Here is a 16,527-nt window from a genome sequence, read left to right as displayed (position 1 = left end):
TGCAAAAAATAATTAAGCGAGGGCTTTGTTACACTTTCATGTAGGGCCATTTAGAATTTGATACCGTCATATTCAGGTAGTCCTTGTGTAATTGTACTGTGGGATGGTACAAAAGGACACGCATACTTTTGGTGTGTGTGTGTTTGTAAGAGGGTGATGGAAAGCAAATAGGCAGAGGATGTGTGAAAGAAAAAGACACTGCAGGCTTCAGGTGAGAAATTAGAAATATTAGCATATTTATTACAGCAACATGAAAGACATTAGAATGCCTACACCCTTTACAACAAGCAACGCAGAGGAGACTGGCATGGGGACAAATAAGCATTGTAAGGTGGCATAAGAGAGGGACGAGGAGAGAGAGAGAGACAGAGAGCTGCATTTTTTGAATGAGAATCATTCATGAACACTTACAATACAGACCTGGTGGGGAATAGAGGACAAACACTGTATTTGAGATCAAGCAAACAAAACCACATTGTTAACCCTGATGGTGAATAGTGACACAAAACTGGCATCTTTTTTTTGGAGTTGAAATCAAGGTGTGGACTTTGACCTCTCTTAAGTGTAAAAGATTGTAAAAAGGGAGGTCATTTTTGCAATATTTTCTGAGTGACATTTCTAATTCTGACTTTGCATTAGGATTGCTGCATGTGAAAATAGTTTGCAACTTAGAGCAGCCTATCAAACAAATCAAATAAATAAGGATAGTTTCCCAATCAGCAATTACAGCTTTAAGATTCATTACACTGTTTTAAGGACAACAAGGACATGGTTCTGCTTCATAGTGAAGGTGCTGTTGGAGCCGGTCTTGGGATTTTACAAAACCAGGGTGTTGATGTGAGGTCATCTTAAGAACACAGATAAATACTACCTGTACATATACTATACTCTTAATATCGCCTCTATAGGGCAACAGAAAAGAACACTAGCTCAGTAAATAAGGCATCTAAAAGGCCAGCGGTCAAGGGTAGTCCGCTTGAGTGAAATCATAGAGTTAGCAAGAGTAGAATGTACCAACAGTTTCAGACTCTGTGAATTGTATTTTGTATTGTATTCTGAACCAATGGGGCAGAGAATGCACAAGTAACAAGCTATACAGTGGTGGAAATGAATGTTCCCTACAGTTACTCTTGCAACGCCTGCCAAGCTTTCTTTTTTGAAATGGTATAGTCGTTTTGAGTGATAGGAAAACTGTCACTGGCATGATTTACTCTTTTAGCTGTAGCTAACTAATCAATGAAAACCCTGTAAAGATGGTCAAAAAGGGTTTTATTTTTATATTCATCACAACACCTTGGCCTTGGAAGCGATGTTGGAATACTATTGAAGATGGTAAACTTGTTATTCCGACATGCAGTTTATAATAGAACAGACAAACAAACTGTTAAATTCATTCCTTATGCTTTTGCTGTTGCGTTTAAGGAGCGGTTGAACAAAAGGTCAACACCCTGGAAACTCTTTAAATGCCAAGTTACAAGCTGTTACTGCATGCGAGTCGCTTCAGCATGCGGAGAAATGCAAAGCTAGACAGGTCTGCCGTGCCTAGTTATAGTTGCCAAGATTTGATTGGATAATTTCTGCTTTGTGGAGGGGTTTAGCTAATGCATCAATTTGAGCACGTCTCTTATCTCAACCTCCCCTCTTCCATCTTTATATCACCAAGAAAGCACTTTAACAAGTTGTTTTGTAGGTGGACACAGGCTTAGAAAGTGCTTGTAATTACTGTTTAAGGGACGTATGCAAATGAAGCCAGTGAATCAATAAGGAAAGTCCATTCTACTCTTTCTAACACTATGGTAGAAACTGCACTCATTGTCAACTGTCAATCAAAGCTGAAGCATTGCACCATGCTACATTCCTTTGTTCAGACCAACGAATCACCTCCCTGCAATTTTCTCCTGCACGACACGCCCCTGAACGAGTACTTCAGAAATCTCTTTTTCACAATAAAAGTACATCATAGTCATCATCATCGTTATCATTACAAACATTCTAACATTGGAAATCAACTCTGTACATATTTTACACTATAATACAATCATATATACTGTACTATATGACACCGTTGGTCCTATAGAGTACCACATATATTAAAACTGGGGTCTGGGAGTACGCTTAAGCAGGTTCAGTGCCATTAATGCAGTGCACACAAAGAGGGTCCCATCATATCTAAGCTTGTATTTAATGTGAAAAGCAGCAGTTTCCTTCTGATAAGGAAAAACCAACAAACCAATTTATTTATGTATTTGCTGTAAACATTGTTTTGTAAATGTACCTTATCAGTAATGGATTGAAACTAGTGATGCTTGAAATAGATTGACTGATAACAAGAATGTGAGACAGTACAAGACGCACAAATCATCTTTCTTAAGTACTTTTCACCCTCTCGTGGTTGCACAGCTGAAAATCGACACAGCGTATATATATATATATATATTTCCTCTTGCTGAAAAAAAAGCGTCCATTCCAATGCTCTTTTTCATAAAGAAGACTTGAACAAAACATTGTAATTACTGAGACTGGCCTTATGTTAACATCCAGCCGTTTGAACTGATGATAGGACTGAGTATAGTAGTAATGGTGGTATGTTGCCCAGATGAAAATGTCAATGTTAACTGTACATGGCACAACACCGGATAAACACTTTCTCAACAGTGTCACTCTAGAATGAATGGCACCACATTTTCTTAACACGAAACACTATAACTTTCTTATCACAGCTGAAACATGGGAAGGCAAACTTTTAAGCTGAAATATTCCTATCAACATCATACTGCGACAGCCAAATAGACAATGTTGTTTGGAATAGACAGCTTGTGATGGAAGAGTAAAATGTATCTGTGCTGTAACTGCAGCTTAAGCAGTTTCCGCTGTTTATTTCCACCCGATAAACATCAAAGCAGACTAGCACAGTTGCTGTGGAAGTGTGTCTGAGAGCAGTCACTAGGGAAGCCCTTGTCCTGGTCAAAACTCTATTCAAATGATTCATACTTCCATCCTTCATGAGCTGGCAAAATCTACATCCCTGTCTATCTCTAAAGGTCCATTTTCCTGTTCACCCCACCCCACACATTCATGATATCCATAATCTCGGCTCACTTATTGGCTCTGTATAAAGAGAGCAATGGAAGGGGCCATACAAGTACTAAGTTATAACTCCCATTAAACCTCTCCACCATTACAAACGTTAGGTCCATCTCTACTGTTGTGGGACACACAGCCCATATAAACATATATCTACACATATACATATCTTCTGGCCCTTTTTAAACTCTTCAAGGTGAAAACTCAGAACAGAAACAAAATGACAGTAAAAAAAACAACAACTGTACACCTCACAGACAGTGATGATAATTATATTCTAATTTGTTTTTTTTTGTCATTTCCTCTGTTAAGAATTCTTTATTGGCTGATATGAAGTGAAATGGTCTGGGATGCTCTAGATGTGGCCTTGTTGTTGGACGTGTGTCTCTTTGTAGCTCCATAATGGTGGCTGGGTTACTGAATGCTAAAGCCAGTGGTGCCCATCGAGGGTAGGAAGGAAGAATGGTGAAATTGCGAGGAGGTGAAGGAGTCAAGCGTCCATGTTGACTCCAACTCAGGGTGTCTCAAAATCAATGGAGGCCCCGAGCACAGAGTATCCATAACAACTCCATTTAAGTGGGGAAACTCTTCACACGGAGCCTCCATTTTGGCTCTGTCTCACTGTGTGTTTCTGTGGAAACTGTTATACTTGAACGTGCGTCCCCTGGGTCTGCAGGGTCTGCACGCTGGACAAAATCTTCTTCTGGTGGCCGGCAAGATTCACCCCCATTTTAGCCAATTCACTACAAGAAAGACAGAAATAAATAGTTTTCATTAATGACACATGAAGAGATAGAACATTGTTTCTCAGATGCCACGCAGCTGCTGAGGATGTCTAATATACTTGTGTTAGTCCCCTTGTTTCATTTTAAATGACACTCTAGTGGTATAAAGCATGTCTTTAACTGACAATGTTGACCTTTTTGAGTGTTTCATTTAACTGGGATAATTCATCAGCCGTTTGTACCTGACGCTGATGTAGAGGATTGAGTCCAAGCTGACATATCCAGCACTGGAAAAGTTCTCCTTATACTGGCCCATCTTGATGGCCTCCAACCACTCATCCACTGTGTTCACACTGAACTCTGGGGTGGTCGGGTCCTCCCTGCTGGGATACAAAGCACACTCACAACTTAATGAAATGTTGTACTGTTGAGTGGCCAAATAGAAGTTTCTGGTTGGTGCTGAGGTCAATTATTTATCTCTAGAGCATAAGGATGTGTCAGCAGCACACTGATGAGCCAGTTAATGCTCAATCATGGTGCTCTATCTGCATTTTGGCAGAATTGCTTTCATTCAGCAACAACTGCAGTAAGACGGACTCAAATCCACTGTGAAAAGAAAACATTAACTATAACTTTATGTACCCATTAATGGGTAAGTATGATTAATGATTTATCCCCCCACTGCCCACAAGGACGTGCGAACATGACTTTACTTGTTGGACCCTTTGACTTGTTTGCTTGCTTACCATTACTATACATTGATATAAATGATCTCTGTGTTTAGTCATTTGCATGCTCAAACTTAATACCATGTAGAACAAATTGCATCTGCTCTTAGATACAATGTGCTTCTACATACCATGCTGTATAAGGTTCCATTAAAGGCATGCCATAGTCTATGAGACTATTCTTTCTGGTCACGTTGTTATTTGTGTCTTCGGTGTGTAGACCTTTGTTAGCAGTGCTCTTGAGTCCAAGTTGCCTTTTCGGTTGTGGTGGAATTTGTCATTTTGTCTTCTATCATCTTTGAAAGGGACTCAAACATGTTCTATTGCACATTCTGTATGCTGTTCTGGTTCTAACCCTGTGAGCCTGAAGTGTAACATGTAAAACAATAATGATATTTTAGGGATCTGTGCAATCCAAATGCATATGGGAATATGTATTTGCCAACCCACAACCTTATATACTTACCTCTTCATTGAGAATGTAACTTGGGTGAGACAAGAGATACAAATGTAGCACTACAAGTTTGTTATTTAAAACTGAATAAGATCAGTAATGGTGTCTTCTATGCATGTACTTATCTTCCTATAATATAATCAAAGACGAAATAACTGATTGATGAAATGATATTGACTTTAGATGTGATAACAAAAGACATCCTTGGATGCTTATAGCATGTGCATGTCATTTACAGCTTTCTCCCACTGACCATTCTGAGCTGTTGGCCAGCTCTCTGAGGCTGGCCGGGTTTCTGATGAGCTTGTCCAGGATTGTGACGATCTGTCCAAACTTTGGCCTGTCGCTGCGTCCCTTCTCCCAGCAGTCCAACATGAGCTGGTGCAAAACCACAGGACAGTCCATCGGAGCGGGAAGACGGTAGCCCTCATCTATTGCTTTGATCACCTGCAGGGAGACAAAATCAAGTTCTGTGATCAGGGAAATAAAAATATCTAGGAAAATGCATTGTTATAGTTAAGAATTTAGCTTAAGATGGAGAAAAACATTTGTTACTTTAACTGCGACATGGTGTTTGTGACTCACATCCTGGTTGGACATCTCCCAGTAGGGTCTCTCTCCGTATGAAATCACCTCCCACATGACGATACCGTAACTCCACACATCGCTGGCTGAGGTGAACTTCCTGTAGGCTATGGCCTCTGGAGCTGTCCACCTGATGGGGATCTTCCCTCCCTGCAGAACACAGTCAGCACACTCTTATATTGTAATGGTGTAAATATGTTGCTTTATTAGTACGTCTATTAGCGGCTATAATAAACCCAGAGCAGGGCCGTCAGATCAAATTATAACATGGTGGCTGCGGAGAATCTTGGTGCAGCGTTGCCTTTAACCACAGAGCACTTAAGGATACACACTTGTCTCTAATCTGCTAACAACACACAGGGTTACCCTTGCTCCAGTGTTTATTCTTACACTTGACTTTCTTTTCTATCTTTTTTTCCTCCTCCATGCTGCTCCTGCCTTTGTTGTTGATGCACAGATCAAAAGGATTCCATAAAACCCACAGTATGGACACAATAGGCAGTAAGATACCCCGCCCTCTCTTTCTCTCTTCGCTTAACACTCACACACGTACGCGTACCTCTATAGGGCTCAGTTGAGCTTTTTAACATGCGGCAGCTGCCTCTGCACCACCTAGCATTCTCCATCTCTGCTTGGTCAAAGTCAAATAAAAGACAAAGCTGCCAAGTCACTCGGCACTGTACTTTTGTTTCCACCCCCCACCCCATTTTCTTTATTTTTTTCCCTTAACTGCTCTCTCTGGATCATTCCCCTGCCTTCTCTTATTTTCTCTCCCTCTCTCTCTCCCTCTCTTATTTGATATACACTCCTCTCTCTCTGTCTCTTCCCCATCTCTGCCTCGCCCTCTCCCTTTCTCCCCCGCTTCATGCCTGCAGCTCTCCATCTAGGTCTCCTGACATCAGTGGGTGTGTGTGTGATTGCAATAGCAGTCAGTGGCTGATACACTCCTCCCAGGGCAATGCTAATGCCATATTAAAAATAACATCCCCAACACTTCCTATGAATATGAATAATGCCATCTCCTTGTGGGCATTTTAGATGAGTTACTCCGCAGTGGTTTAACTCACTGACGGTTGAGTTTCTTCATTCTCTCTGTGCTCTGTGAGAGGATGGTGATGTTACCAAAGACTTCTTTGAATTGAACATATGAAGGAAAAACATAAAGCTTGCTTTTGTGTATGCTTTTAGTTTTATGAACTGTATACGTTTATCAGTTGCACAGTATCATAAAAAACTTAAACTGTTGAGAAAACCTAATGTAGTAACTCAGTTCTGGAGCCCTATGTTTTGACCAAGAGTCGTCTACGTGAATCCCTTCTATTCAGGTTAAGTTCCAGATATTATCAGGGTGTCAGGTCAGTTGTCACATATGGACATATGACTGAAGCTTTCTAGTGTGTTTAGCATATTTTACAAATTCAGTTCGGGCAGTTATTTTCCAACATTTCTATTATAAAAAACAAGCAAAGCAGTTAATTTCCTGAGCAATAAGTATTGTTCTTTGTTCAAGGACCTTGTTAAAGTTATATAATATAAACTTCACATTTTCTGAGTCCTGATTAGAGTGAGGTTGCCAGAATGTAAAAAGCAGCATCTTGTGCCTCTATTGTTTGAGTTCATATGTATGAATGGGAATATTACCTAAGTGGAGGCAAGGGTTTTTAGAAATAATAAACCTTCAAGGTATTTTCTGTGGAGCTCAACCTAAGTTTATAAAGTTACTTAAAAACCCTTAGGTAAAAAGTTAGCAAACACGTAGATCTTCAGGACAGAGTTGACTCATCTCAATTCTACCAATTTACTTTGGCAAACAAGCCAAATAGGCCAAAATGTTAGCTATGTTATTGTGACATAAAAATAATAAATTGGTGAAATTGAGATTAGTCAACTTTGTCCTGAACATCTGTGTGTGTCTCCTACATTTTTGTCCTTTTGGTATTCAAGTTTGCTATCAGCTCTGATCTTGTTTCCAGAGAAATGGATACTTGGTCAGATCAACTTCTTTATTTTGTGCATGTTGCATTGTTTTATTGACTGAAATTAACTATGTAGAGGTCAATGGGAGGGTACACTGTAATTGGAGACAACATTAGTTCATGACAGCGGCAGCATGTGTGTGTGTCTTACCCGTGTGGTGTAGGCAGCCTCTGGGTCGTCCTCCAGAACTCGACTCAGGCCGAAGTCGGACACCTTACACACCAGGTTGCTGTTGACCAGGATGTTACGAGCTGCCAGGTCTCTGTGAACGTAGCTCATGTCCGACAGGTACTTCATACCTGAGGCGATGCCACGCAGCATGCCGACCAGCTGGATCACCGTAAACTGCCCGTCATGTTTCTGTAGGAAGAGAAGCAGGGGAGATGAATTAATATGCAGCACAGAGTCTGAATGTTGACATTAAGATGCAACATTAGGGTATTAAGGTCTTCCTCTTCAGCCTCAGCAGGAAGTAAAGGTTTAAACGAGGATAGAAGCATCTTTAATGGCACCAATCAGCTTTTAAGGAGCTATGTGAAAGAACTTTGAATCCTTTCCAGCTCTTGTTAACCCTGGGCTTTGACCTCTCTCTGGGGGGTGGCCAGCAGAGGATAAACATCTCCTCCCTTGGGTCAATTGAGGATCACCCAAATCTCCTACTGGCAGAGGATTGTATCTGACAGAGCAGACAAAACTTTCCTCTCGAACACTGACGGCGTGTGCCAGTAGAGCTCACTTGGTTTCAGATTTGATCTGTCTTTGGCAGAGAGAAGAGCGTGTTGATCGATGACGGTCCGGCTCACCTTCCTCTGCCAATTATTTCTGCCCTGGGCCAACGGTCCCCGTTAAAAAGCCATCCATGTTATCAGTCACCCTCTCTCCTTTATATAACCTCTCCTTCTCTCCGTCCCTTCGTCCTCTCCATTCATCTCTGTCTGTCCTCAGTCACTGTCTCAGACAGAGAACTCTGTATTACTTTGAATCAGTTCTCATTCATCTTTCTGCATCTGTGCACCCCTCCTCCCCTACCGCGATCCTTCTTTCTCTCTCACTCCCTCGGCAGCTGTGGAGTAAGTTAATTAGCCGGTGGTTTTGTGAGATGCTGATTGATTGGACTGTCTAACAAACCTACAGACTTCCTCTATCAATCTGCCCACCACGTTGCATTGCCAGGAAGGGGCAGGGCAGAGAGAGAGAGAGGAGACAAATGCAGGGCAGGGAGGTTAGACAAGGAGATAAAGGAGACAGATGAGTAAGGTGATGATAGAAAACGATACTTTTTGACAAATTCTTGAACCTTACTTAAGTTTTTACCAGAAAACTAAAAGGAGACACTTACAAAGAGAAATGATAGAAAGGCTACAGCAGGTAGAAACAAGGAAGCTAAGAGAGGAAGAGCTTTTCCAATAGAGCCATGGTTTTGTTGTTTCCGAGGGACAACTATGGTCTAATGATCTAACTAATGGTCAGCGTAATTAAAGACACATATGGATGCCAGGCGCACGGATGAGTTGTAAAACCCATAAAATCCCATAATTTTATGGAGCCACTGCGGACAATCTTTATGACCGTTATTACAATACATACTGTAACACACAACACACATAGGTGTATGTGTGATTTTGAGTGTGCACGTGTTTCAGGCCCTTTTAATATGTCCGATTTCATTTGGTTTTGCTCAGTGTTGCTGATGGGATTGGTGTCTATTTAGCGATGGGCCTATCATCACAGGCTTAATGGTTTTAGAGCTCTGCAGTGATTTTACTGGCCGACAAACAACTCTGAATATGAATCAGGGGGACTTTCAATGTGATGCACACCAGGGCTGCAACGGGCTATTCATCTGTGCATGCAAAATGCAGGGCTCCTCATCAACACTGATGAGGATTTGCTTCTTCTGCCGCATTATGTCTAAGTAGAGGAGTCATGAATCACACATGAATCAACATTTACAACATTATTTGATTGTTTTCTGCTTTTGCAATCAACTAGGGATCAATACTTTAGTGAAAGTAATTGAAATACTTCAAAACCTTGTGTCAATTATGAGAAAATACATTAGATTTCCTGTATAGGATGGCTTTAAGAGTAATTCTTAAAAAACATGCTGTGACATATTGAGTGGCAGGCTCCTCTAACTCTTGTCATAATGTCGATTTCAATAACAGTCTTCCTTAGATGTTTAAGTCTGTTCACTGATAAGGGATTCAGCAATAACCTTGGGTAATGTCTGCCTTTAGGACTCCATTTTGTAATACACCAAAATGAATGTATACTTACATTTTATTCAGTTAACCATTATTGTCTTTTACTGAGACTTCAGCTAAATAAATGTTTCTAGAAATATTTGTGCGGACTATATTTCTCTATTTCTGTAGTAATGATGCAGATATCTTTGGAATTACTTTGGCATTGAGAGGTTATTTTCAATGTTTTTTCTCAGTTGCTGTCTTGACTGTTGTGGTATTATATTACACTCTGTATGAGCTGTTCATTTTTGTATCCCCTGACAAAGCGAAATGTTGCTCACAAAGCAATACACTTCTCTTTGCTTTATTGCCTATTTGTCAGCAGTGTGCTGCTTTTCTCGGCCCTGGGATATGGTCACTGAGATCATTTCATAGACCTAGTATCAACCATCAGGTGATAAAATAGCGGAGAGGCCAAACATCCCTCTGACTGTTTCTGTTCCCATCCTTTTTCTCTGTCCACACTAAGAACAAAGTATGTTTACTCAATATACCATACTATCAACACTACCTTCTTATATGTACTGTTTGATAATAACAGAATTACTGCAAGACAACACTTATTTGATGAATTATTTGTCTACGTACACTAGTTGTGTTGTCTTTTGATATTGAAAAAGCTGCATACCAGAAATAAGGTTTTATAACAGTTATGTCCTTTTTCCAATGTTCTAAAACTGTTTTTACTCACACTCATAATGTGGTGACAGCGTGTAAAAAGGTGGTCCAAAACGTAGAATGGGTCCTTGTTAACTCAAGCCCTTGGTGTAAAACTTTGTGTGTGTTATTGCCAACAAAAAATGAAAGGCAATTTCAGTCAGGAAGCTCTTATTATACTTTTTAAAAGAATGTGCCCTCAAGTAAAGCAATCTGGGGTTGTTGGAATTTCAAACATTAGACATTACAGCTGGGACATCATTTTCAGCATGGCCTTTGTTAAGACTTGCAGCCCTAACCTTGAAGGAAATGTGTGCTCCATGTTGCCTCCAGCTGAGCGGTTACTCACCTTGAGGAAAGTGTCCAGAGATCCGTTTTCCATGAACTCCGTTATGATCATCACTGGTTTACCTACGGAGGCAGATAACAAGGCTGTTGTTAGTGGAGCAGAATTACAAGGAACAAAGACAGCCACCATAAAGAGACCAGGACAGAGGAATAGTGGAGTCCACAGCTGTGACCAGCCTCCCTCTCTGACTGTCTCTTGGGGATAACATGGCATGTCGTCATCAGTCACACTGACAGCTTCTAATCAGCCCTCTCCATAAACGCCAGGAGATAATTAGAATGGACCAATCCACCAGAATATGTGTGCGTGTATTAGGGGGCCTCCGGAGATCTCATGAATACTAATCAGCCTCAAGGGGAAAGGGGTTATGGTGGGATCGCTATGTGCACCTGCACCTGCATGAGTGTGTGTTTGTGTGAAGAAGGGGTGGTTGACTGACGGAAACACAATAGTCCCCTGCATTGCATCTGGTGGGGCTTACAAATGATTAACAAAGTACCTTCAATCACACGTAAACACACACACACACGTACACACACACACACACACACACACACACACACACACACACACACACACACACACACACACACACACACACACACACACACACACACACCAAAAACAGCAACAGCAGTTGTCCTTTTACAGCGTTCTCCCTAGGTACAACCCCCCTATAGCTGAGCTTTGCCAATCACAGAAAACATGCATGTCCGTTACAAAAGATGGCGTGTATGTGAGAGCATACTGTAGCTGGTTAACACATACTATGTCAGTTGTGATGAATAGGTCACATTTCCCACATCAGACCTTAGAGATGCTAGGTAAAAACCTGGGGGAGAGATAAAGACATCACGAGAGGGGGAAGCTAAAGAGTAGCAGACAGGAAGCGCCTTCCTCTGTAATGCTTTCTTAAAGAACACAGTGAATAGGAACAAGTATAATTTTTCCCGAAATGTCCCCCCCTACAAAGAAAAAACGGTCTCCTGCCAATGAGCTCATACACAATGCTTTGACAACTTGTGTGAACAAAAACTTGCCAATAAAGCTCCATTGAATTTAAATTGTGACCTGAATTAAAAAATAAATAAGTTAAGATAGGAAGAAATGAATGGAGAACAAATCGAGGATTACAGAGTTTAAACTAAATTGGACAAAACAAGCAAAGGTTTAAAATGGAAAATAGGGAAAAGAAAGATAGAGGGAACAAGTAAAAAGAGAAGTGAGTAGGGAAGAAAAGAGGAAAGAAATATGAGGAGGAGGAAAGGAGAACAGGGAAAGGAGAAGAAAGGAGGAGGGCTCAAAAGCTTGTCACGAAAAAGCAGGAACAACACCAGCAAGGCCTACTGTAAGATTGTAGGTAAAGACAGCAATACATCACCTTAAATGAATTCACTATCTCACTGCCACACACACACACACACACACACACACACACACACACACACACACACACACACACACACACACACACACACACACACACACACACACACACACAACACACACACACACACACACACACACACACACACACACACACACACACACACACACACACACACACACACACACACACACACACACACACACACACACACACACACACACACACACACACACACACACAGAGACAAACACAGACAGTCGCCTGGTCTCTGGTGGTGGTGTCTTCTTTGACAGTAACATTAGTCTCAGGGATAAAAGTGAAAGAGAATTGGATTTTCTTCTGCTGGGGGTGAGGACTGCTGGTTACATTTATCTCCACACGAGGCCTGGGTTGTGTGTTGTGTGTCACTGCGTGTGTGTGTGTCAAAGCTGGTTTCAGGGCATGGCAAGTGGATGAGGCGGCAGCACGATGACCACCGCCTGGTTTCAGATCTGATCTAAGGTGGAGAACAGATGTGTGCTTTTGTGTGTGTGCTTGTCACAGCAACGGATAAAACAGTTAATGGGATCCTGAATTAAAGGGCGGCTGACTCTTCTCAGCCTTCAGTCCACCAATGGAAATGTGTGTTTGTTTGTGTGTTTTAGTGGGTGTCTGTGAGGGAGATCTTAATTTTGTCTCAGATTCTAGACCCTGTGAATGTATATATGTTATTGTGTGTGGAACCATACAGGAAAGTATCGCCTTTAAAAAAAACTATTTTGTGTATGTGTGTAAGCCCATCTACTGTATGTTGGCAGCAGAGGTTGCACTATACCTTTTCGCTGCCCGTCATTTTGACGGACAGGATCGGGGGGGGGACGCACACTCGCTCGTGAACTGTTAGCGCCGTGTTATGCATGCGGGAGCGCGCGCAGCGTAAAGCAAGTAGGCCTACTCACAGACATTTAAATAATCTGTTCGGCAAAGTTCGGTTTGGAAACGATATAATTTCCTTTTGGGAGGGCATGCATAATAACACGGCATAACACCGACAGACGTCTTTCAGATTTTTCCGTCATTGTTAAAAAAAAAAGTCATAGACGGAAAATATTCGGTTAACGCGACCTCCGGTTGGCAGTGAAGGAGAATATTACTTTCAGGTCCCCGGTGTTAGATGCGGTCAAGAGAGAGGCACAATGAAACACATTCATCATGTTGTGTTGGATTAGAGAACCTTAAAGCCTGGCGTACACAAACACACACACACACACACACACACACACACACACACACACACACACACACACACACACACACACACACACACACACTGCTATCACTAGTCATCATCTGGACACCTGCCATACAGAATTATCCCTGCAACTCTGAAAGATAACAGTTTTACCAATAAAACCGACCACACTCCCTCCCGCTGTCTATTATATTGTTAAGTCTCTTTTTGTCAAGTGCCGGCTCAACCACACACACACTTGATGATAAAATGACTCATTTTCACTTCTTGTTTGCGACTTTGTCACATGCCATCCACATTTCAAACACACACACACACACACACACACACACACACACACACACACACACACACACACACACACACACACACACACACACACACACACAACGGCATGACAGCCTCTCCAACGTGTTGTTGAGCTGCCAACATTCATGAACGCTACTCAATTTCTTCCTGAAAGCACATAATTAACTAATCACATTCACATTAATTCGCATTTACAGCCTTTCATCGCCTTTAGAAATAAAGCATCTGTTTGTGGAGCTAAAAACACCGCCCTGTGTGTGAATGTGTGTGCAGATTGGGTATTGATGTTCTGCCAGGTGGAGTGTGTTACGGAAGGATCAGTAAGGAGCTTGCTCTTTTACAGCTCTTTATTAAGTGAAAGACGAACGTGTTGTCTCTGCTTTTCCCAGTTCCTTGAGTGTGCTTTTGAATTGCTTTGTTTGTATCAAAGTGATAGAGAGTATAGACACTAGTACAAAAAGAGCAATTGAACCAAACTTAACACAGCCTTTCTTACCTGCTTACTACAATAAGTGCAAAGACATTCATAGGAAAATGCAGAAGTATTTATTTAAATGGAAGTGCAAGTTAATTTTTTGGAATTGACTAAGTTCCTTTTAAATATTTGTTATTGTTGTAAAAAAAAGAAAACTTGTCTCTCACAGCCTATTGGTTTTAAATGAGAAAACAGTGCAATCAAACTGCTTTTGTTGCCTTCATCTCATTGACACATATTCAGGAAAAACATGAGAAAACGTATTGGCCAAATGGGGCAACCTACAGAGGATATTTGGTGGCCACAGAGTAACTTTTGTGGCTATCAGGTCATGGTTAGTGTCTAAACCTGACGTTTAAACACTATGTCTGGTTAATTACATTATGAGAGGCGGTTTCTGTGTGTTGGTGTAAGTCTGTATAAATCTGGGTAATTTCATTATTACTTGCTATCTGTATTTGCGCCAGTGGCCCGCATTAAGCTGTTATTGGATGAGACGGCCCAATGTACAAACTAGAAAATGAAATAACTGCCGTATTGATTAATGTTAATGCTCTGAACTAAGTGATACAATGCTTTTAACACGGGGCAGATCTCTTTTCTGGGAAGCGCCATGTGATGGTGCGGGGGGTACATAGAAACAGTGAGACAGAAACTCAATAACCTTATCTCCACTCCTCTCTTCACCTCAATTCCCTCCCATTCTCTTTCTCATCTCCTCTCATTTCCTCACGTTTGTCTCTTTGCCATCCCTCCTCTTGTCTCTCCGACCCTCATATCTCTTTGCACATCTTCCCCCGCTGCCCTCATTTGTTTCTCAAGCCCCATCTCCTCTCATTTCCTAACTCTTGTGTCCTATCTCATCCATCCATCACCTCCACCCGTTTCGTACCCGTTGTCACCTTTTCTCTACGTTTCCCTCCCGTTACTCCTCGTCCTCATTTTCCTCCCTGCAGTCCAATCTTCAAATCTGCATACTTATTCAAAACATGAATAATTTCAAACACTCTGACAGAAAATATTGAAACACTTATTGTTCAGTGCACAAAGACTCACAGTTAAAACTAATCACTAGTTTCTTCAAACAGAAGATTGCTGGAAAAGATGGGTGCTTTTGCCAGTTTTAACAGCACCTTTGTAGGAAAGCTTTGTGTGTGTGTGTGTGTGTGTGTGTGTGTGTGTGTGTGTGTGTGTGTGTGTGTGTGTGTACAATGTGGAAAGATGAGATGAAGCTTGGTAATTGAGGGTTTTCCAAATGAGCCGATTGTTGCAGCGATTGTAAAACACATAAAGGATGGAAGGATAAAATGAGGAACGGGGAGATGAAGGCAAGATAAATATATGTGGGGGGGGGAGGGGAAGGGAAGGGGCAGATTGCAGCACTTTCCTGATGTGTAGAGAGACAGATAGAGAATTATTTTTTTCTCTTTTCCCGCATGTGGCGCTCTAATTAGCATGACAATAGCAACAATCAGGTGACAGACAGCAGAGTAGGTTATTAGAGTGACACACAGCTCAGGGCTTATGAGGTTTTAGGAGGAGAGAACACACACACAAATGCGCACACACACACACACACACACACACACACACACACACACACACACACACACACACACACACACACACACACACACACACACATACAAATCATTGTAAAAGGAATGCGTACAGCCAAGATAGGCACATACCCAATACAAAATATAACTTTGAAATTTCAAATGAGTGCCACTATAATCATTAGTGCTACCCCAACTGCCACCATCCCTATCCCCTATTATGATGTATTTGTGCCAGAACTATTGCAGTGGTACTACTATTGTGCTGACAGTGTTACTTGTAAGACTGTCATTATCAATATCCATTATCAGCGCACCTTCTTTCTACATATATAAAATGCACTTCTTGTGGTGAATAACCTGATGATTATCTCATGCCTGTCCCAGAAATATGATGCTACCGCTAGCAGCTAATTAGCTTATCTTGGGACTAGAAGTGAGGGGAAACAGCCAGCAACTTTAAATCTCTTTACATCAGGGTTTTAAACCTTGTAATGTGGGCAACATCACATTCTTCATACCAGTGGCTAATCTCACTTACATGTCACACTTTTTGGCTCAATGTCTTAGACACAGCCATGTTAGCTAATTCACCCAAGCTATTATTCCTCCAGCTCCAGCTTCATATCAAACAACAGTAATGAGGACAATAAATATATATGTTTTCTGCTGTTATTTCTACAGTATCATTACTAGGCAAGGCAAGGCAAGTTTATTTATATAGCATCTTTCAACACAAGGCAATTCAAAGTGCT

General features: G+C 41.4%; 1 protein-coding gene across 3 annotated transcripts in view; it reads right to left on the bottom strand.

The window, feature by feature from the left end:
• Positions 1 to 212: 212 nt before the first annotated feature.
• The window catches only part of epha4b (eph receptor A4b), a 101,990-nt gene continuing 85,675 nt past the window's right edge, over positions 213 to 16,527 (bottom strand). Inside the window, exons 14-19 of one of the 3 annotated variants that reach the window (XM_034195947.1) lie at positions 10,809 to 10,870; positions 7,704 to 7,913; positions 5,577 to 5,726; positions 5,245 to 5,438; positions 4,052 to 4,192; positions 213 to 3,827 (exon numbers count right to left, since the gene is read on the bottom strand). In XM_034195947.1, coding sequence (XP_034051838.1) covers positions 3,728 to 3,827; positions 4,052 to 4,192; positions 5,245 to 5,438; positions 5,577 to 5,726; positions 7,704 to 7,913; positions 10,809 to 10,870 — 857 coding nt within the window. In that variant the 3' untranslated portion in view covers positions 213 to 3,727. The remainder of the gene's footprint in view (positions 3,828 to 4,051; positions 4,193 to 5,244; positions 5,439 to 5,576; positions 5,727 to 7,703; positions 7,914 to 10,808; positions 10,871 to 16,527) is intronic. The other 2 variants (XM_034195948.1, XM_034195949.1) reach the window with 2 other exon arrangements.

The sequence above is a fragment of the Gymnodraco acuticeps genome, unplaced genomic scaffold (assembly GCF_902827175.1).
Source record: "Gymnodraco acuticeps unplaced genomic scaffold, fGymAcu1.1, whole genome shotgun sequence".
In the NCBI taxonomy this organism is placed as follows: domain Eukaryota; kingdom Metazoa; phylum Chordata; class Actinopteri; order Perciformes; family Bathydraconidae; genus Gymnodraco; species Gymnodraco acuticeps.
Note: the sequence above shows the minus strand (reverse complement) of the source record. Positions and strands in the feature narration are given on the sequence as shown.